Source organism: Excalfactoria chinensis, chromosome Z (assembly GCF_039878825.1).
Source record: "Excalfactoria chinensis isolate bCotChi1 chromosome Z, bCotChi1.hap2, whole genome shotgun sequence".
Classification (NCBI taxonomy): Eukaryota; Metazoa; Chordata; class Aves; order Galliformes; family Phasianidae; genus Excalfactoria; species Excalfactoria chinensis.
The window spans coordinates 11,195,188-11,219,060 of NC_092857.1; the positions used below are offsets into that span (position 1 = coordinate 11,195,188).

General features: G+C 35.5%; 1 protein-coding gene across 1 annotated transcript in view; it reads left to right on the top strand.

The window, feature by feature from the left end:
- WDR70 (WD repeat domain 70) overlaps positions 1 to 23,873 on the top strand; it is a 132,053-nt gene that overhangs the window by 11,350 nt on the left and 96,830 nt on the right. The window contains exon 6 of the mRNA XM_072359623.1: positions 23,705 to 23,764. Coding sequence (XP_072215724.1) covers positions 23,705 to 23,764 — 60 coding nt within the window. The remainder of the gene's footprint in view (positions 1 to 23,704; positions 23,765 to 23,873) is intronic.

Consider the following 23,873-nt stretch of genomic DNA (forward strand, 5'->3'; position numbering starts at 1 on the left):
ACACTGCTGGCTCATGTCCAGCTTCTCGTCCACCAGGACCCCTAAGCCCTCCTCAGGGCTGCTCTCAAGGGGTTTGTTCCCTGTTCTGTTATAAAGTACTTACACCTACTCTGTTGGAATTGTTTAGCCTTTTTGAGTTTGGGCCTATTTTAGGATCCAGTCAGTGAGCCTAACTTCTCATTTTGAAGAAAATACAGCTCGCTGGTTTAGCACAAAGAAGAGCAAAGTCTAAAGTTATCTGTTAATGTATATTAAGTTTGCATGTGTGCACATATTATTCAAAAAACTGTACATGTTCTGCACAGATGTGTTGTTCTTTCCTTGGGCCCTCACCACAATACCCTTCTAAATTTCTGGTCCTAGCTGTCTTTTCTTTGAGAAAATAGAAGTGCTGATGGCAGATCAAAAGTTTGAAGCCTTATAGCAGTAAGTAATTGAATTCATGGATAAATTAATAGCCAGGATTGGGAGTCCTGCAGGTGTCTTTGATGTTTGGCAAAATAAAGGTTTTCTGGGGTGGTCAAAGAAATTAATTCTGTATAACACTAAAATGAAAGTGTAAATTTGAAATCATACTAAATCCTGGCAACTAAACCTAAAATTTAGCCTTCTGGTTTTTAGTATTTCGTAGAGTTAACATGCAAAACTTTTCATGACAGAAATTACTGGAATTTTCTTTTACAAATGAGAATTGATGCATGTAGCTTGTGATTTGACTACAGTTCTGTTGTAGGACTAGATTCAGATTTGGAAAGACTGTTCCTGTGGTACTATGGTGTATAACAGAAATATCACTCTTTGCAGTTAGAAAAAGGCATTGTGTATTTAGCTTTTTGCAGTTAGGTTCTGAGATAAAAATTCTCTTGCAATAAAGATTATTGGCAGTTGTCTTCCCAGCATTTACTGAATTAGCAGAATTATTTGTGTTAATAAACCAAGCATTCAAGATCTGTTTTGTTGAATTATTAGTGGAAGTCTAATATCTCTTGGCACCTCTTTTGTTGGTTAATTTTAGTCGTAAAGTAAGTCAGAAGTCTTATAGAGAGATGATACACTACTGTTCTGGCTTACAATATGGTTATCTTTTTCATCTCAGTGATGAGTGCTGTATGCATTCCTAAATGTAGTCACGTTCAAACCACATGTTAGTTCCAGGTTGTGGCAGACTCCTTCAGTTATTTTTATATTTTTGGAATAAATGAGGTTTTATAGGAAAAAGTAATTAAATGCTGAGCACTCGTTTAGGTAGCACTGTAGCGCGGGAGAATGATTTTTTTTTTTTTTCTTTAATAATTGAGAAATGACAGGAAGATGTGTAGAGATCTTTAAGTGGTAAAACTATATATATTTTTAGTAGCAATAGATTTGTTCCATGGAACAGGTTAAGACGTTCAGTAGCAGAGAGAACCCATTCTTTGTAAGTTATCAGCAAAAAAGGAAGAAAGTACCGGTTTCTTTTAATCTCCATGTTACTATGCTGTGTACCTGTTGTCCTTTGTCAGTGGTGGCTGTACCATAGTAAGGCTTTGTATTTTGAAATCTCTAAAATGCAATCTAATATACATATAAATCATTTGAGAAAGCAATCGAGTTGTTGCTGTAACTTGATGCATGTTGTGCTAATAAGGTGCTTATTTTTTTATTTTTCTTGTTTTTACATAATTGCTCACATAAATGTCAGATTTATGAATTCTGAGCGCTAAGTGTGATATTTTTTTTTATTCCTTTAACTCTTTCCAAGGAGCAGTAGGTGTCTTCTTTAGTGAAACACTTGCTTTAGTTCTGTGATTTTCACGAGTGCAGACAGAACAGCAATTTGCGGACATGGGTGTTCTTTTGTTTTTTGTTTTTACAGACCTGTTGTTTTTTTTTTAAATTCAGTTTGCGTTTCTCAATATTCACTTTGCTTGTGGACTGTGTTAATTTCTAGCAATGTTATAGTGATAATTTATTCAAGATCGTGTGTCTATGGATATATATATATATGGTATTTGAGTAATGCTACAACTGTCTTGATGAAGCAGAGTAACTGGAAACCAGAGTTTAAAGACCCCAATGAAAAGTTTCAGACAGAAAGGTAACTCACAGTCTGGTGTGATTTAAGTTTGTCTGAACTTAAGACAATAGTTACAAAACAGTCTAGAACAGATTTGGTTGAGAATAAGCAGAGCAGCAGAAATATGAGACTTGTGGGTTTTCAGTCTAAACAGTTAATTTATAACTGGGAAGACGTTGTGTCAGCATGGATGCCAGAGGCCTTTGGGGTGTAGAGCATCTCCTTACTGCTGTTCATGAGCTCAGTTGTTTTCTTTCCTCTGAAGGGAATAAGGAAACAGCTGTGCTGTCCTGATTTCCTGTTGATCGATTGGTGATCACAGTATGATCCTGTGAGCCTCCCAAAAAGCAGGTGTTGATGTTACAAGAACTCTGTTATTCCCTTTTCTTGGTTGTACTTCAGCCTGTGGTTGGTATGCATGGGGACACACTTGGGAGAGGAGAAATGGAAAGCTTCATTGAACAATTTGTTTTATTTCCAGATGGATTGTGAGACGGTCTTTCTCAAAACATGAGCGTTTATATTTTTGACCCTGAAGGAATTTTTCTTTAATAGTTCTATGAATTGAAGTTCTGTACTCTGGAGTCTTTTAAACATTGTATAGCAAATAAAAAAAAACACATCAGAATAGTGGCTTTGCTGTGGTAACTTGCCACTGTCTCCTGAGCTCAACTTTAAGTGTATTTTTTACAATTATGAGTTTTATTTTTATTTTTTTTCTTTTTCCAGTCACTACTTGTTCAGTTGTGTCTCTTGGTTTACTGTATGAGATTGTTTATTGAGACATTTGTCAAAACTGATTGCAAAATGAAAAAGCATCTTTTGAGTTTAGGGGTGCCTCGGGACTTCCCAGCCCATACCTTATTTTACCAAGTGATCATTAGGTAGAAGGAATAACCAGTGGTTATTGTCTTTTATAGGATTTTTTTTATTGTAATTGGAGATTCTGAGGAAAACTGTTAGTATAAATTAATTTGCTAAATGTTTTGCTTTGTAATATTTTGAGTCAGCATCATTAGTTTTTGAATACTTAAGACTTTGCATTTCTGCTATTTACATGGAATTAGGCACAAACTTCTGAGTTGAACCATGAATACTATATTAAATATGAATGTAATTGAAAAAGTAACTTGAGTTACTCTTTATTCTGAATTTATATAAGTTTGTTTTATGTACTTAACATTTACAGTAGCTGTTGTAAAGGACTTTTTATTTCTGATTAAATTCTGTGTTGATATTCATGGTATTTATGATTAACAAATCAATATTTAGATTTAATGGCTTATCTAATATGATACACCTCCACTTGTGCCAGGAGTGGTGATTCGTAACATGACACAATATGCTTGCAAGTTTTTAGACAAATAATTTAAAGTTCTTGTTTTGTAGTAGTGTAAGGGACACTGTTAAATAGAGTATGCCTTTAAGGAAATCAGTGCATTTGCTGTCAAGTCCCTTTGATATTTTCCTCTTGTTACAGTTTTCCTTTTTAAACAGAATACTTGCATCAATTTGGGGAGTAACATAGATAAGGAATAGAGCTGTCTATCTGAAGTGTGTCCAGTGCTTTCAAGTAGTATTTCTTTTCCCCGAGGGAATAAAATCTTGACTGGGTTGTCAGTCCAAAGATTGGTCAAAAGCTGATGTTGGTAAGGAGGGAGCAGTCTGTGTACTGTGGTCTTGAAGTTTTCAAACTTTGATTCCTATCCACAAAACTGTCCTAGAAGATTTGAAACTCTTTTTGTTTCGTAACAATGTGAGGAATAACTTATTTCTCAAAAAAGACTGTCCCTGTAATAAATTTGTCCTTTATGTGGTAAGCTTTGAGCTTGAGAGATGTAGTAGTCCTTGACAATATTTATTCATTTATTTTGTCTGGGGCAAATACACTGGAGCTGTATTTAGCACTTGTGTGATCCAAAACAGTTCTGTCCGGAGGCAGACAGGGGTCTAGCTGCTCCAGTATGTCAGGTTAATGAATGAATACCTTTAATCTAAGACATATTGCATTTTCAAGGTAATGGATGACACCTATGAAAATGCATTAGTAAGATGGTATTTATGAATATTCTCTACTTCATCTGATTAGATAACTGTGCTGAGTTTTCTTAATGGAGCACGAACAACTTGCAACCCTTTTTTTCCTCTTTGAAGCAACAGGTATAGGAATGAATGTTGAAAGAATTTTCTGGATGAATTTGCAAGCCTTTATCTTCTCCATGGAACACGGTTACATTTGATTCCTCTTTGGAATTGAGAACTGTTTCTCCCTTCAGTACCAAACGGATAGTAATCATATTGTAATTATGGCCCTGAAACAAATACAGCCTTGAGCCTCTTCAAGGCTGTACTCTGATTTGGGCATACTTCCAAAATGATAGCATTGTCCTGTTCCAAGTTTTCAGATCGTTTTGAGACACTTCAGTTTTTTTGCAAGGGTTTAACAGGACTTGCTAGTAATACTCATTTCTTCACAATGGAAGAATGCCATTTCCTGCTGATGGAGGATGTTAAGTAGGCCGTAATTATTCCAATTACAGTTTGGCTTTGGTACCAGGCTAAAAACCATGGCCTTGCAAAAATAAATAAGTGTTATGGGAATTTTTAGTTGTCTTAAGGAGGTTTTATATTTATTCTGTGGATTGCTTGTCCTGGTATGTATTAGATATTATTTACCCAGTCAAGTTTCTTCCCTTCTAAAGAAGCAAAAGAGAAGCAAGCTGAACCTAGCAATTTTTGTGTGTGTAATGGAGATATAAAAGTGCAGTTTTGAAGATGAGAGAGTTTCTTCTTGAACATCTTCTAGTCACTGATATGTTGAGAAAAATAGATGGTAATTACTATTGCTTTTCATTTTCTTTTGAATCACCTCCTGATAAAATCAGGAGGAAAATACTTTTCTCATAGCTTTGCAGAGTGCATTATCTGGGTTTGACAGCATTTCTACTGTAAAAATCAGGAAAATGCAATTTTTTAATGCTATGTATGAGATAAGTCTTGGAACTTTAAGGATAATCAGTTTGGTTACTGGTATACAAAGAATAAGAAAGACTGTCTTGAAAGTGAGTTTAAAAAGTTTTGGAAGCTTTACAAAATTAAAGCATAATCAACCCCCCAAATTTCATGTTATGAAGTCAGTTAATGTACTAAAGAGAATCAATCGGTAACTGGAGGGAAGAACTTGATAGCATCATACTTACGGATTAAAAGAGGAAGCTGGTGGGGTAAAACCTCTTAGAAAATGCTTGTCTTTCATAAAAAGGCTTTTCTCCCCTCCAACTTGCTGCCTTAGAGTAAATGACTGTGCCTGGAGGAAACAAATATACTTACAGAAATATCTATTTATTGGTTCTGCAGAGTGTTGTAAGACCTTCTGTTGTATTTCTTGTTGCAACTTTATGCCTGCATGATACTGGTTTTAGCTGGGACTTCAACTGAATATGAGAAGTTCTAGGTATGTTTTCAGATGCTTAATTCTTTGAGCTTGCTTTTATGTATACTTTATGAAATAATTAACAGACATACTTATTGACTTCCGAATTCTTTAAAATTACACAGAAATGGCTTCTGTAGTATTAAATAAAATGGAATACAGAACTTAATTAAGATCTGTATGCTTTGCTGATAAATAACAGTAGTAACAGTAATTACGTCCCGTTTTCAGTCTTAGCCACCTTCTTTGAAACCCTCCTGGTCAGCATGACCTAATGGATCCAGTAGAGAGCTCCTTTAAGAGCTGTTGGTGCTACTATATTTGAAAAGTGAACCATGCATGAGATCCTGGCGCTAGTCTCTCATGACACTTTGTATTCAGAAGATTTTGTGGAAGATAATGTACATAAAGAAGTGTGTTTGCTGCCTGGTGTTTTTGAGACATGGGCAGATTTAAGGCTGTACAACTCTAAAACCAACTGCTTAAAAAAATGAAAGGAATTCTTAGTCTTTCTAAGCACATATTATACATGCATATCTCTCTGAGTCAAGACTGCACTTTCCAGATTGTAATATTTAATGAAATACATAGTTGTAAATGTTAGGAATTCCATTCATGCAATGGCATAGGAACATGATCCTGAATATGACTTTATTTACTCTAAGAGGGGATTAAAATCTTTGGTAATTAAGAGACTAAAATTAATTTATTCTTTGAGAACCTGAAAGACTTATGCAGTCAAAACAAATTAGTACCTGCTTGCATCACGCTTTTGTTGACACTTGCAAAAAAAAAAGTACTTTTACGTGTACTTTTAGGAAGAAGCACAAATAGCACACTGTTTTTGTCAGTGTTGGGAGACATAAAATGTTTCTAGACTTGAGAAGGGATCTAACAGCAATACTAGTAGTATTCTATGCTGTATTGCTGTTTAATATGTATATGGTAGGTTTTCTTTATGTTTAGCATGCAAATGTTATCTATTTGAATAAGTTATTTATGGTGTAAGCAGGAAAATAAGAAATACAGAGAACACTTGCAAGAACAAATAGAAAATAAAGGGAATAGCTACATTCCGAATGCTAAGTATTTGAAATATTCATGATGGGGAGATGATTAAATAATTTAGAAGGGCTAGATTTGAAGGAAGAGTTTAAGTGACATGTAGCTGCATTTCCTTGCCAAAACTAGTCTTCACAGGATTTTCAATTAACAAATGATTTATGTTAAACTGCTGTAACTATAGGCTGCTCCAGTGTTATCCTTGGAGAGCAATTTGGTTGACTCTTGGAATGTCTGCTGTTTGTTTAAAAGATGGCTTTGGATTTTTTATGAACATGAGTCTACCATGTGTATTGTTTTACGACTGCTGCAATGGCATCTCTTATTTGCAGGTGGGCACTTAGCAGTTATTCAGGGACTATACGTACTTGATGCTAACGCTATCCAGATCACAATCATACTGAGCTTTCTTATTTTAGTCCTGCTTATCTTGTATTGTATTTCAAAATGTAATACTGTTATTTTCAAAATATTAGGGTCTTGGGTAATATTTCGTCATGTTGCCCAGTTTGCTACTTGTAAATGTTGATTCAAGTTGCATCTTTGTAACTGAGGTATGATAGATATTCACAGAACCAAATATTATGATCAATATGTCATTTGTATTAATTTGTTATTAGCTATCCCCATTCATGTCTTAGTACTGAGGCTTCTGAAATTGTTTAAAGCAGGATTCTAAGTGAGCGCAGTTGTTTCTTTTTAAAACTGATTATTCATTTATTCTACTGGCAATATTTTTAATTTTAAATGTGAAAATTCTCAGTGTTTTGTATCAGTTGTTTCTTCAGGAAAAACTTTTTGAAATATCTTAAGCAGGGCCTACTTTATGAGGAATAAAATACAAAAGGTAAAAAAAAAAGCCCTTAAAATCTTGTGTATCTTTTGATTAGAACCTTAATGTAGATCAGGTGATCTAGATGTAGCATTTGGTTTTGAATCAGCACATTAAGATGCAAAAATTATTTTCATATTGTTAACATAATATGGAAGAATAGTGAAAAGGTGATAAATTATGTAATCTTCCCTTTCCTGGTTAAAAAAGTAGTTTTAGAGGGACATCTGCAACAGAGATGAAGAACTTTTGTTTCAGTTTTCTGAAACAATTCCTTAGACCATTCCTTGTCCTATGGCCACAGTGAGTCAGTTTCTAATACCAAGCATGTTCTTAAGGCAGTTCACATCACATATAAAGCAGATCAGGCTCAGAGTGGATCTTATCCAGTATTCTCTTAGAAAATAGAAAGATGGAGGCCAAAATTAAATGCTCTTTTCCATATTTAACCGTATGACCAAGACTTACTGGGCATACGGATGTAAGAATGTTTACCAGTTAGTTCTTGTGAAAATAATGATGATGAGAAATCTCCAAAGTTTCAGAGAAAATACATTTGTACTGCTATGACACTCTAAGTGTATTGAAAAGGGATCTCCATGTAGTACCCATGTGCTACCAGGTACTGCAACTAGGCATTTGCTCATTAGTGGAAGTTAATTGGAGTGACTAAGGCTGCTGTGTACCCGTGCGTGATTATGGTGTACTGGAACTGTAAGCCATGAAAGAACTTGTTTTCTCAGAATGATAAGAGCTTTCCCACTTATTTTGCTTAGTCACTGTATCCAAATGACAACTAGCAGCAAACTGGTGACGTGTTTTCTGCGTGTCTCTGTGCCTGCATGGAAGCATACCGTTCTTTTTACTGCTAGTTGAATAAGTATCTTGCTTGCAGATATTGCTGTTGCGCTACGCTTGTGCAGTCGCATAGCAAATATTGTGAAAATGCTGTGTTAATAGCATATGTTAATGGGGCTGTAACAGGAATGAAAGATGAGATGTCCAAACTGTATGTGTAAATGTGGTTGCTGTAGCATGCTGCTTTCTGTGAGAAGGCAGACTTACCTATCATGCTATAACCACATCTGCAGGGATCAGCTGGCTTTCAGTGCTATCGAATTTTTAATTTACTTCAGTAGAGATAGTCAGTGAATGTCTCTTTCAAAATAAATATCATGACGTAACTGCTACTGTTGTCTAGCATATAAAAATAAATATATTTCTCTGTGGTATTCATTTTACAAGGAACTTAATTGTATTATACCTATAATAAATTCCTAAAATAAATACCAGGAATGGAAATTACAACACAAATGAACCCTGGGTTAATTGTAATCAGTCTATACAAATGACCCATACCCATGTTTCAAGACCACTGTCATCCAGAGTAGTGAATCATTTTTAAAGATAGCTCCCTTTTGTTTTACTGTTTAAAGTCTTGGTTGGTTTCTAACTCTCTTGATTCTACCTGTGGGAAAAAAAATAAAATTATCGAGGCATGGACTTACATGTGCAACTGCTTTTCTTATATTTATCTGTTCTTCTGGTTTTCTTTTTCAGAGATTATTCCCTCTCTCCTTTGGAAGACAGAAGGGAATGTGCAGGCATGTGAGATAGAATATTGGGCCACGTAGAAATGTGCAGTAATTTTGTGACTGCTAATTGTTCTCTCCCAGTCCTCCCCATAACAAAGCATTACTCTGTAGGAATATGGTACTTTCTAAGGTGTCTAATAGAGGTCAGGCATCCTGATCCTCTGTGTGCCCTCCTTGCTGGTATTGCTCTTTTTGGTGTCTCCATTAAATTTTTTTCTTTTTCCTGGAAAGGAATTTGATAAAAAATGTGTCTTAAATGTTAAAAATAAACAATTGTTGTGATAGTGCAAACCTACAACTAGTAGTGTAATAAAGATAGATTCTGCATTTAACAGAATGTTAAAGCCAGATTCTTGCAATTACTCCTAAATTAAAGGTATAAATAATACCAGATTTGGTTCAATTTCTGCCCATAAAATATTTTTCTTAGTGAAGGCAATTACCATGCACTGAATAGACAGTGAATTATGAAAGGGCCCAAAGGTAGTTTTCTGTGACTTCCTTGAGTTTTGTCCAAACAAGTCCAAACAAGAATCTGCAATAAGTGTCTGAATGCAAAATGAGCCATAATCATTTAATTCACTGCATTTTTAGCAAAAATATTAATTCCCCAGAGTAAGATGAATGTTATTAAATTTAAATTAGTTTTAGCTGTCATTTTTATAATGCTATGTCAAATGAACATCTGTCTGAAATGCCTGATGGTTCTGAAAACTACATGTGTCCTGTCAGAAAATAATAGTTGTCAGCTGTAGTTTAATTTGACATAGTTTAATGTAATTTTGCATTAGTTTGCCTCTTGAGAGTAATCAGATGGTATAGGTACTAATAGAAGCTGCGACCCTATCTAATACTTTCAGGGTCTAGCCTCATAATGGACTGTAACCAAATTTGATGGGTGGTGGAATATCATAGAAATCGGCCAACTTCTAAGGCTGATTTAGGAGAAAATTTTGAGTCTAACTGCATCTAGACTATACTGTGCACAGTCAGATTAGTGTAAGCAGACCTTCTGTAGTAGGTTTCATTCCAGAAATCCCACGCGCAGCAGTTAAATGATAGGAAGATGAATTAGGCAGGTAAGAACCAGTAATACGAGAAAGCACTTTACTACCTGTAGAGAAAGCTAGTGGCACAGAAACAGAATATGGATCCTCTCCTGATTATGAGAGAGAAGCGTCAGAAAAAGAATTTGCATTACTCTTAAAAAATCTGGAGAGAGAAAAAGAATGAAAGCATAGGATGGTGAAGATTTTTCTCTCTCTTTGTTTTCTTTGATGATGTGCTTGTAGCAAAAAAAAAAAAAAAAAAAAAAAAAAAAAAGGATTCTTTTTCCCCCTTTTTTCCCCCTAGATTTAGTTTTGACACTCCCCGCTGTCTCACTGTATTGCAGTTAATGATGCAATTTTTTCTTTTGCAAATACTTTGGAGGAATTTAAGCATAATGTATACCTGGGCAGGAAAGTCAGTAAACTGTCTTCAGGCTGTTTGGTGACTTTTTCTTTTGGTAGCAGTTGTGTAAGCATGAATGTCATTGGCTGATGAGCAGGAGGACTTCCTAATAGCCACATTTGGTCCTGAGCAGTTTGCGCATATTGCAGTTTCTGCAGAGAAAAGATTAGGTCATGAACAACAGAGGCCCAGATTCTCTAAGACAGTTATTATTTTCATAGCTTTTTTTGAAAAAAACGCATGGCAGCCTCTGGCAATGCCACTGTCTGAGCTACATCTGTGCCATTGTTCTTGTTGAAAAGTCATGGAGAAGTTCTGAAAGCCCTGAGGCACACTGATGATAATCTCTCAGTTTGGCACATCTCAGATGAAAAGGGCTTACTGTGTAAGCACTGGGCTTAGCATACCATACCTAGTTGTGATTTCAAGTTCCGAGGAGGTCATCTCAGGTCTTTGACCCACTGGGGTAGATAGATTAGTTTGCATGCAGTTTTCAATATGAGTTGAGTTTGTAAACAAGCATATCAAACCGTTATCATCTTAGTGCAAATACTGAATCTTACGAAAAATTCCACTTAGACACAAGTTCCCTGTTGCCGTTACTGTGCAAACTTTGCAGTGTGGTGTCTATCTGTTCTGTGCCTGTTGGTATTAATAGATATTCCTAAGCTATTGATGCCCACAGACAACTGTGGAAATCTATTTTTGTGCACTTGCTCACTCTTGCTAGCTTATTCCTTCACCTATATGCCACACGGCTGGTATCGTTCACTGTCAGAGTGATGGTGAGATTATGAGAATGCACAAATACCTTGTGCTGGGATTTAATGCCTTAAATGTTTTTTGAGGAACAGATGCCATTCACTTTGGCAGTGGGACTATGTCTGCCCTCAGCAAGTTGGTGAGTGACATGAAACTGTGTACACACCTGGGGAATGTCATCCAGAGAGAACTAGACATACTGAGCAGTGAGCTCAGGTGAGCCTCATGAGGATCTGTGAAGGCAATTACAGGGTATTGTGCCTGGGTCGAGGCAATCCTTACTACCAATCAGTACAAGCTGGGGGGGGATGTGAGGATGGAATGGAATGCAGACGTTCCTAGAAAGACATAAGGGTACCAATGGTTGGTATGCTGGACATGACCCAACAGTGTGCCCTCACAGCCCAGAAAGCCAACCTTATCTTGGGCTGCATCAAAAGAACTGTGGTCAGCAGGTCAAGAGTGGTGATCCTGCCCTTCTTCTCTGCTCTGGTATGATCTCACTTGGAGTACTGCATCCAGACGTGCAGTCCTCAGTGCAGGAGAGACACGGACCTGCTGGAATGCTGATGGAGCACAAGCCTGTTGAAAAGAACTTGGGGGGTACTGGTGATTAGTAAGCTGGACATAAGCAAGCAGTGTGCCCATGCAGCCCAGGAAGCCAAGTGTATCTTGGACTCCATCAAAAACCGTGTGGCTGGCAGCGAGAGGAAGGTGATCCTGCTCCAGTTTTTTGTGCTGGGAAAACATCACCTGGAGTATGATGTCCAGATGTGAAGCCTTCAGTACAGGAGAGATATGAACCTGTTGGAACATGTCCAAAGGAGGGCCACAAAAACAGTCCAAGGGATGGAGCCCCTTAAACAGCTTGCTCAGAGAGGTGATGGATACCCCACCCCTGGAGACATTTAGGGCCTGGCTGGACCAGGATCTGAGCAACTTGATATGACTGTAGATGTTGCTGTTTATGGCAGGGGAGTTAGAATTATCTTTAAAGGTTCCTTCCAACTCAAAAGATTCTATGATTCTATGAAATATATATTTGTAGTATACTGATTAAAATAGTATGTGATTGTGTCAAACATACAATTGTATTTTAAGAGCATGATTCTGTTTTCATATTACCGTTTTGTTTTGAAATTCAAAGGAGAAGTCATTCACAGATTGGAGAAGATAGACACAAGCATCAGTGTTTTCCCACTTCCATAGATTTCTGTGTGCAGTTGTTAGACTTATGCCTGATATAGCTGCTTTACAAAGAGAGACTTCAGCTAATAATGTGACCACAGAGGAATGTCTACAAATCGGTAGAGTTTTATCAAGATCTTGTGAGAGGAATCCAATGACAAGAGGATGCTATCATTCTCTACTCTGAGGTCCATTTTTCATATCTCAGCCTACCTGTAATAGTCAGATAAAGTGATGATCCATACTGAGTGTGTAATGAATCTCTAAGGTTATTCACAGAAAATGGGTAAACTTTAAAGGCAGGCATGTCAAGAAAAGTGATTTGAAGTGATCAGTACACTTTTGTTCTTTATCTTAAACAGATTAGTAGCAATGGTAAACATAGGCCAGAACAGTTTGTAAGGTTATCTACTGTATATTTCATTTGGCTCCCAAGAGGTGAAATGTAAATTATTGAGAATCCCGGGAAAGTCAAGGCTGGGATAAGATTATCTATTAATGTGAGATGGCATTCATTTCAGAACTAAGACGTACCGCTTCAAGGTGAGCGTCAAATATGAGGTCTACAGAATGAATTCTAGAAGTGGGCTGCTATATTCTACCCTAGTTCAGTGAAATGTGTAAAACTGGGAATCCTTGTTTAGGCTGACTTTGTAGTTGTCTGGAAAATGTCCATTGTAGGGAATTTGAACAAATCTGAGCCAAAATTCCTGGTCTGCATTTGATTCAGGTGATTTTATGGGTTATACATTCCTTCCCACCACTGCAGCTTTTCCTCTGGAAAGCCATGAAGTATTTGTAAGCTCTGTTTCTCTTATGCTTACTGTTGGCGTATTTTACACTTCCATTCTCTTGATAAAATATTAAGTTGGACCTATGTTCTAGCATATGTTCTTCCAGTATGGTGAAGGGATAAACTACTGGGGAATACTTTTAGCTGTATTGCTCATGGAAACAGCAGTTATAAAATTTGCATTCACCTGCAACTTCACCAGCCAGTTTACCAGAAGATACAAAATACTACAAATCTGTTTTTTCAGCAGTTGTGGGGTTAATTGTAATATGAGCATTATACACAGTTTCTTTATTATTATTATTATTATTATTATTATTATTAATTTTTATTTTTTATTTATTTATTTTATTTATGAGCTTGTAAGGAAATTTGGAGTACATCGAAGTATGGTGTATTATTAATAGATGCTTGGTTTTCTGGCTTGTTAGAACCTGAGCAGCTCAAACACATGAGTGAACCTGTCATATTTATTAACTTAGTATGCTTGCAAGGTGGGACATTGTTACTCCTTTAAGACATGATAACTAGATATGCGAGAAATATCATACTGAAAATTTCACAGCAGATATGTAGTAAATAGGGGGTATAAAACGTGGAGTTCCTTATATCCAGGACTGTTCTGCCTTGAAAAGAAAGTGCTTCTGGAATATCACATAAGAATCCTAAACTGTTATTTCCTGTACTAGGTAAGTGTGAGTGAATGAAAAGTATCTTGAAAACTATTAGTCATGACAGAGTTGAAGGCACGTGTTGCTATTAATTAATTTTAGCTTGATTAACAAGGTTGTTATTTATATGATTGATTTGAGTTATAAAAGCCAAACTTAAATTCTAGTTAGTAAAAGTAAGAAGACTCTCCTGGTGACCCAAGTAATCATTGTGTAGTGTGGAGTATCTGAAGCAGCTCCTTGTGGACCAGACAAAAAGCCTATTGAATAATTTGAAGAAAGGTCTTATAGAATATATCCAATGTTATACGTTCTTTAACAGTTATGGAGTGAGAAATATGTATGAGGATTTAATATAATGTCAGTGCAAGTCTGTGAAATGAGACATTTCGGTGAGGTTCTTGAATTTCTGCCTTCTTTATCCTTGCACACAGCTAAAACTTTATGTGCAGTCTTGACAATGGCTCTTTATTTTAGTCTGAGTTGTAAATGAGAGCATCACTTCTGTACACTTTAATCCCTTAGATTCCTTGTGAACTGACCGTTATTAGTGTTGGGTTTGGCATGTGGGCATTTTTCCATGCTAAAACGTGTTGAGGTCATTGCTCTGTTTCCATATAATAGACAACTGAGCAATAGTGAATAATAGTTTGTTAATTGATATTTAGAAATGAATGTCTGTCTGTCTAGTTGTATGTCTTGTCAGGTTTAATTGCAGTCATTTACAATTTCCAGAAGCTGCATTATGTGTATAGCTGTTGGTGTTCTTGGAATAGTATGCTAGAGGAGCCTCTCAAATTATTATAGTATAGCTTATCCTATAGAAGCATATGAGCATAGTTTTTATGATTCATGGGTGTATCATTTAAAAATGATCGGGTTTCATGTTTAAAATCAAATGATTCAGACTGATGACGATTTTTATTCTCTTGCTCAGTATTTGCACTGTCATGCAGCATCTTCCTTTGGTATAACAACTTTTGTAAGAGAAGCATATCTCAGTGTTACATAGAGAAAGGTGTTTCTTCCAAACATGGACCTCATGTATGCTCAATATAAATGTATCTTTTCTTATTTCCAGATGCATAAAGTCACTTAGCAATTTTTTCTCATGTCACATTACATAAAATTCTGCTGCTATAAAACAGCTTAAATGTTAATGTTTTGAAGGTAATTTATGTGTGGCATGGGAGAATTAGTAATCGAAACAGTAATAGAATTGGAACCAGCTGTGGGAGCTAGATAGGAAATTGTCCTTCCTTCCTGCAGTAACTTAGACATACTGTAATTTTTAACTCCCACCTCTCCTATCCCTACCCTGTGGTTGTAGATCTTCTTTGCATGAATTATCTGATGATTTTCTCTCCACCTCAGTTTTAGTTCCTCATCCTAATTGAACAGTAAGTTTATAGACAACGGGAATGTTTGTTACTAGTTGACACAATGTGCATAATTTTGTCCTTCTTCTTTTTTATTTTCTAATTTCTCAGAGTAAACATTTGAATGAACACCTTTTTACGGTCAGAATCAGAGTACTGTTGAAAAGTAGAATCTGTGGACAACTCTTTCTCTCTAGAGATATGATTGTTTAGTTTTTGCTGACTGTAGTGTGTTTGCTAAGAATAACAGAATCCCTGAGGACCTTGATGAACTTCATCAGTGCTGTTGAATAAACCCTTATAGCAGATTCTTTATGATATATATTATTTGTTCAAGTTTTTCAGATGAGGAAACCAGGGTGTGCAGGAATGAAATAAATTGCATGAAGTTAGAGGTCATAGATTGGTCTGTACCTAAATCATGTATTGTTTTAATTTGGGTGGGTTAAAATCTGTGTAGTTTGGGAGATGGCTCAATAATTTGTTTGCCAGTATACTGGTGTAGAGGTTTTTATTGGTGTCACCTGGATGTTTCTACGACCCTATGCAAGTGTGGTCACAGAAAGTGAATGTACAGTGTCTTTATTGTTTAGAGGAAAAGTGTATTTTATTTCCATTGTAATAATCTCCACATACACAGGCATAACATCTGTGTATGGAACATGGATTGCTTGTTTTGGATTTTCGCGTTTGCATGAGTCTGAAATAAAAGCTTAGAGGATTTGAATTGCTGATGGGTCCACTGCTTTATGAAACTTGCGAAAGAAACATGTACATATATTGCTGCATGTATTGTTTTAACGTTCTTCCACAGAAGCATATGTAACTAAAATTGCCTTTTTCTGAATCAATTACAGAAGCTTAATAGCGTCACCAGCTTTTATAAGTGGAACGCTATGTTCAGATAAAAATTACTGTGATATATATGAATACCAAAATGAGTCCGGTTTGCATCGAAAAACCTGGTACTTCAGGTAGATGAAAATTTGCAATTATTTTCCTTTGTGACTGTAGAACTTACCTGCTATTTTGTTACCTGCCAGAATGATCAGAGCTTTCAGAACAGATAGTAGATCTTAATTGTTTGTAAGTTTCTTCTTATTTTCAGCAGATTTGTGGTTTCAGTGCAATTTTATTGTTTTGTAATAAATGAACTTTAGTTCAAAGTAAAATAATTTATTCAGCTCTGAAGAGCAATATTAAGGGTTACGTCCAACTGAGAACGCCAGCATTTTCTTTCATTCTCTATGTAGCAATCATTTTCTGTATCTTACCACTGTAGTAAAAACTGTCTTGTTAGAATGTGGGTGTTTTTTAGTGGCATATGGCAGTTTGGCATAGTGTTCTATCAAATAAGTATTATATTTATGCATACTTGAAACTGAAATGATAAAGATGAAATAAGCAGATAGTTACATAAGTGGAATATAACATGTCTGGAATATCATGAAAAAAGTGTGCTTAAGTAGATTGCTCTCCCAGAAACTGCTAAGGAAACTTGAATTATCACAAGCAATGTTAGATTTAAATCTGTTCTATCAGTGATTACAACTTGCTTTGGGAAAAGCTCAAGAGAATCTTTCTTGTATGTCTTGTAAGAACAGTTCCCAGGTCATAAATATTAATAAAAACTTGGGTTTCATAAATCAACGACTTGTTGCTAATTTAGAAATTATCTGAATGAGGCTTTAGAATGTAGGTGAAAAATAGCAACCTCCTGAAATTTATCTAGAACTCCCAGGAGAAAGATCAGACAGACTTTGGTGTACTTGAGAAGTATGATGTTTATATTTAAAAAAGTAAAATAAAAAATCGCCAGCTGCGCTGAGACTCTCTGATTGCAATACCTTTTGTAAATTGTTAGGCCACTGGAGACTTTCAATAAGGAGAAATTCTACTATGTGGCACAAAAAAAGAGATTTAATTCATGTTACCTATTGTGTCTGGGAACTTTCTCTGAATTACCATGTGACCCATCATCTAATAAAATATATTGTGTCTGACATATAATAATGTTATGAATTTGTAGCTTTAAGAAGCCATATGTTGGAATTATGATTTTTTATTTATTTATTTATTTTATTTTTCCCTTGCATGTTAAACCTGACGAAACATTCTGGTTCAGGTCACAAGAAAAAAATCACGAGGCTGCGAAGTAGAAAATGTTGAGAGAAGCTAGCCGCAGTATTGTTTACATATTGAACAAATACATTTAATTCCTGTTCAGATTAGGAAAGAGACATTTAAATAGATAAATTTCTTTAATTTTTTGAAAGCACTCTGAAGTAATATGTTTTGTTAAAGAGAAGAATAGTTTTTTGCCAGTCTTCCTGTACGTAAATATAGAAAGTAAGTTTTATGCTAAGTGTTATTCAAATGCAGAACAGTAAGAGGGGGATGTAGCATAGGACCCTTCTAATATTACTGTTTGTTTTGAAATTCCATTCAGTTGTTACGAGGTTAGGAGTTAGCCATGTTTTACTATAAGAATAACAGATATGGTGGGTGTTCCATGGGATTACTGGCCAAGATGATTCGTTGCTGTGTTTGCGTGTATCCTCCTGTTTTCCATAATATTTTCATTTTTCTTTGTCTTTTTCAGGCCAAAATTTTAGGTAATAAACACACATGCACTGATTAATCTAACCAAATAAAAACACCTCTCTTAGGAATTTCCCTGAAGACTTTGCATTTTCCCTTCATGCTCCCTGAATAGTTCATGAAGAAGAGAGGTTTTCAGATGATTCATGTTTTTGATACACTGATAATTCTTATGGAGTTGTTTGTTTGTTTTAGAAACTGTATGTGAAATCTGAGGTAAACATTTTCCATATTTAGATGCATCACATTTGTAAACCTAATTATATGAATCTGGGCCAAAGTGAATTTAATAGCATGTAAGTTGGCATCAGAAAGTATCTCCGACGCCTAAAAGAAATTACAAGGTGTTGAAATGTCATCTCAAATTTGAATGCTTCCTTAATGCATGCAAATTTGTGGATAATAAGCCATAAACTATTGTTTTCCTGTTGCTGTGACACAACATCTTGCACATTTCTCTCATTGAATTTTTCATCTTTTCATCCTTTTTATCTTTTTCCTGAGTATACTCTCACGCAGCTGTAGCGTACATCCTTAGACCGCTATTTTCAGTTTCAAATACAGAGGAAAATAATGGAAAATAGACTTGGAAAACCTTCCATTTTACAAGTAGTATGGTTTTAATCAGTGCCTGCAGAATAACTTGTGAAACAAAGCATGAACATTGTGGGGTGTTTATTTATTAAAGGAATATAAGATAAACAGAAAAAAAAAGGTTTAGACTTTTATTACTCTCTTCAGCTTTCACTGCTGTCATGGAAAATTCAGCTAGGTGCAGAACAGCTTAAAGTATTGTTCTAGATAGACTAAAAGGAGGAATGAGGCATGTTTTCTTCCAGACCTATGAAAAACTCTCTCCAACATCCTTTTTCTGATGACATTTCAAGACTTGGTGTTGAAGGATGGAACAAGATGCTGTTTTTCCTGTTGATCTGTAGACTTGTTTTTTGAATTTCACCCATTAACTAATATATAGTATCAGTTAAGTTGGAGGCAAGGTAGAAAAAAAGAATTACAAGTGTTTCCCTGTTAAGCTTGGTGGATTTTTGTAGCTGAAAAGATAAACACCTGGGTTGGTTTTTAGGTGGTATTTCCAGGATGATACTTTGACTTGTGAACTGGGCATGTTTGATGCAGAAATTATTGTGTAACAGCAAACAATGCCTGGTTACAGTTGCAGTTGTTTCTGCACAATGCAATGACTGTTGTGTTTTTCTTTTTAATCCCTATAGACTGAAGAGTTTATGTGCCTCTCTACTTCGGGAATTGCTATGTCACATATCCCATTCTTTCTGTTGTGGTTATTGATGATGGGTCTGCCCACTTGTTTTATTCATAAAATGTCTTAGGTACATTTTCTTTCAAGATGTTACATAATTTGCCACATGAATATTTCATTAGGGCATTCATTTCTCGTTTTAATTACTTCTGTCACAATCTATACCTATTACTTTGAATTCTTAAGAGAAGAATGGAAAGATTACAAAAATATTCTCATGTGCTTACAGGGAAGATTTCAGTACTGCCTAACTGCATTCTAGAGTTTAAAGTGGAAGGCCCCTCAAGGGCATTCAGACCTGCCTGCTTGTGCTCCAGCAGAGTGGCTTTTGCTTTTCCCTGCAATTCAGTCATTCTAGAGAGGAAGAGAGTAGGCTTAAATAAAAGCAAAACTTAAAACATACCATGATATAAGCTTGAAAATGAGACTTTCTGCAGGGAGTCTGCTACTTTTAATGTCTGCCACTAAGCTGTTGGTTAAGGTCATTCTGTCATCATTTGATGTCATCATTTGATGTGAAGATTTTCAGCAGCTATTTCTACTGCCCATAATCCTGTTATTCTGTTCCTGTCTTAGTGGAGCAGCGATCTTCGGTCTCAGACCATTTCTTTTCGTTATGTTTTCTGAAACTTAAAGTGTTGCCAGAAATGTAGAAATTTCTGTATAGTTCCCACCTTCTTTTCTTCGCTCTAGTCTATGAGCAGACAGCATCTGCCACATGTGTGTACCAAAGCAGGGACCCAAAGGAGCAGGAAGTGTTTACACATTTCTGATGGATGAAATCAATCAGGAGGGACTTTTTTAGTATGGTGCTTAAGATATTTAAAGTAAGTAGTAGCCAAGCCTACTTTAAGGTCTTCCACTGCTCAAGACATGGGAAGTACTTAAGTTTATTTTGACAGATTGTAGGTAATGCAGATTTTTCCTTCATACTGTACCACAACTTTGCTACTGCAGCGGAAGGTATCTTCAGTTTTCTAATCAGTCAGCATTCTGGGGGACTCCTAAAATCTTGAGAGCTATCCAGATGAGGAAAGTTACATTTGCTTCCAGGGCAAGATCTGATCCTGAAGTCCTTGAGGAAAGCAGGATCTTTAGTCCTAAAATCTAAGGGCAGTTCCCTACACAGTCAAGTTCTTATTTAAGGACCTGTTGTGTAAAAAATACCTAGAGCTTTGAATTTTCTTTTATGTGGGACAGTTTCCACTTAATGAAATGCAGATCACTGAAAACAAAGCATTGGAGGTGTTTTTACACATAATTTCATCATTCTGCCCCTCTCTGATTTGGCTGTGAAAAGATAAGTCATTTCAGGACATTGTAGAATTTACATTTTGCTTTCTTTTAATTGTCTTTGCTTTTATCTATTTTAAGGCTGTGAACGTAAACTAATCAGACTTTGAAAATGACTTCTGAATTGTCAAATTATTAGCAAGGCTAACAGATGGTTACATCTGAGGTGTGTTTTAATTTTAAACTCATCTTTTTTTATATGGTACTTATATGGTATATGTTTTTTTTTCTGTTTTCCTTCTATGGACCCTAACTTTTGCCTCAAGCCAAACATTTAATTTATCACATAAGTACTAGCCCGTTCTTTTCCCAGTTCTTCAATCTCTATGTTTTCTGCCAAGCCCCTGTGATGATTATTGCCCAATGATAGAAAATACTCTATAACCGAGGATATAGAAGGATTTCATGTAGCATGTAGAAATCTAAATTTTAACTGTTGTTTCCTTGATGTGTCCATTTCTGCGCAAGTTTTGACCTTCATTATTGGATTATTTCTTTTTTGTTTTATTTTGCTTTCTTCTCAAGAGATGTTGGAGTCCCTGACACAGTTTCAGCATGTAGTTTCTAGTGGTGTATAGTGTATTTTCCAAGTATTGCTTGAGGATGAGGAAGCTCTCAAAAGGAAAAGTAACAACAGCAACAAAACAATAATCCTGTAAATATTTCATTCTGTCTAATTCCAGGAACATATACCATAACAACTAGAATCAATCTTCTTTACCTCTTTAGTTATTCAGATTTAAAGTAATAACCCAATATTTTGGGGATACTTATGTTGAAATCAGCGTAAAATGTATTTTATACACACACACACATGCACTTTATATATATATATATATATACATATATATATATATATATGCACACACACTTTTTTTTTCCTTAGTATTCTGTAGCATTACTTGTTCTTTGAAATGTAGCAGCTGGGAAACTGGTAGTTGTACTTAATCTCAGTGTGCTTATATATAGGCATTTGTTATATTAGGTTAGAGGTATTTATTTTATTTGCAGTAATTTAGGAAGTTCAGAGTTACTAAAATAGAACAGACGACATTGTTTCATGTAAATGTTTGGCTGATTTGAAGATGTTATGCCAAGATACTTTTCTGGAGGTTGTTATCTTAATTTTTGTTTTGAATAGTCTGAGCTGTACTTTCAACTGTCAGGTATCTCTTGGACACTGCAGCTCTCTCCAAATGTCTGACTATCAAGCTCAAGCTGTTTGATTTATCAGGTGACAGAATGTATTCATATCTGTTGTTCTGTCTTAAAGAGAAGAAGATAAAACTCTGTTCAGTGTGGGTTCACTGTACAGCATAAATATTTTTATGTATTTGACTCTTCTAATTAAAAGGATTATAATTATTGTCACCTGAAGAAGCTAGAAATTGAGCAAGTTTGCTATAGCCCGATTTGTTTCTTAATCTGCAGGAGTTATGTCTAAAGGATTACTTGAATTCTGTCTATGTATCAGCTGTTAGTTCGTAGTAGTTCTGTGGTATTCTAGTGAAATACACGTAAACCATTTAAGCTGGCCCAAAGCATAAAGCATTTGACGGAAAACAGTTGAGGTTGTCACATGCTTTTGTAGATGGTTTAGTCTCTGTCTGGAATGGTGCTCTTAGCTGCTTTATTTGTAATGTGAAAATTCAGGAGATTTTTTGTTTGAATTAATGGAATAACTCTTAAATTAGTTAAGATGCTCTCAAATTGACACGTAGTTCTGGCATAATCCAAATAAAAGGTTTGTGGATTGAAATGAGAATAGTGGTTATAATGTTTTTATTTGAAGCAGTGGATGAAGTTTTATGAAAGCCTTTGATTCAAAAAAGCAGTGGAATCTTTGTTTTGGGTGATATCTGGATAACTTTGCTGTGTGCTTAAGTGGCAATAATATTCAATGGCTAAGAAGCGATTGTTTGCTGTCCTAAAACATCAAATACCAATTTATAGTGTAAGAGATCATCAGACCTGAGAAACTTCAGTTACAGTGCAATTAAATTGGGCAATCTGTAGCATCAGGTGAATGATGAATTGACTTTCATAATCAGTGTCACGTGTCACCTGAGAATTGTTAACTTGTTCCTCAACTTGTAAACCACTGGGACGGAGATTGTAATGGGGGCTGCACCTTTCACTGTGCTGTGTAGCTTTCTGCAAACCTTTTCTGTTGGCTCTTCAACGTTGCTGTGCCCACAGGATATACGTAAGATTTCCATGCTAGCACAAGAGTTCAAGTTCAAGCACTTGTGACTGTCAAAGATGTGTGAATGTGAGTACACGGGGCATGAGTCTTCTGCTGCCTTATATGTGTATGTGTGTGGAAGGAGAAAGGAACTGTACAGTTGGTTTGAGAAAAAGGGGTGTTTTTTGTCGCAGGAGGTAAAGATAGAGGAAAGGTAGATTTGGCTAAATTAAAGATGGAGAAAGTTTGTTTTATCAGTGAAATAAAGCTGATAGTATGGGAGGAGAAAATGGCTGTTTAAGAAAGCACAGTAACATAGAGGATTTCTGCTGAAGACTGAGAAAAGGGAAGGAATTGGCAGATATGGATAAGGAAAGTGTCTGGTATCAAACTGATGAGTTTCTGGCATCAAATTCTGTGTGTTTTAGGAAACTTAGTGATACTGGACAAATGAGCATTTTAGGATAATGATTCAAATGACCTTTGTAGAACCTTCCGATCACTGAAGTGCTTCCAGTATGCTTCTTTCTCATTAAACTAACAGCTTTCATATTTCTGTCACAGTTTTCAGTGTGATGTTTTAAACTGTAATTTCCTTCAATCTGTGTCTTTCTATTAAGAGAGATGTATTATATTGTTCAGTGCCGAAGAGGAGGAAATAATGGATGCCAATCCATGATATAAAGCACATAGATAATTTATCTTGTGCAATGAGTTATAAATCTCTTCCTTAATTTCATTAACTTCATAGATTCCTAGAATTTGAAAGATTATTGTATAACATGATAGATTGATTTAGTAAAACTTCAAGATTGAATGATACTAATGATTTAAGAGAATTATAGTGTTTCCTAAAGAGGAGGAATAGGAAAACTTATACTGTTCTCATTCTTTGTTGGAGTTCTTGTTTGATTTTTTTCTTTTTACTCATTCCTCATATGTTTATGAAAACACAAAACTGGAATCAGTCTCTCATTTTTGATATTTCCTTCTTTCCCATCTCAGGTTTTGTCTGGTGCAAGGGAAATATTTCTTACCTTTATGTATATGTTTAATAAGATGTGTTTTTTTGTTTATCATTGTACTGTTTCCATAGAGATAAATTTTCTTTTTTCTTCTCCAGAATCCTATAAAGAAAATTCCAGATTCTCATGAAATTACACTCCAGCATGGGACAAAAACAGTAAGTGGTTAACACAGTTTCAGAACTTTTTTTTTTTTTTTCTAGAACTGTGCAAATCTACAAAATAATTTTATGAATACTTACGTTGAAGAATGAGAAACTAATTTTC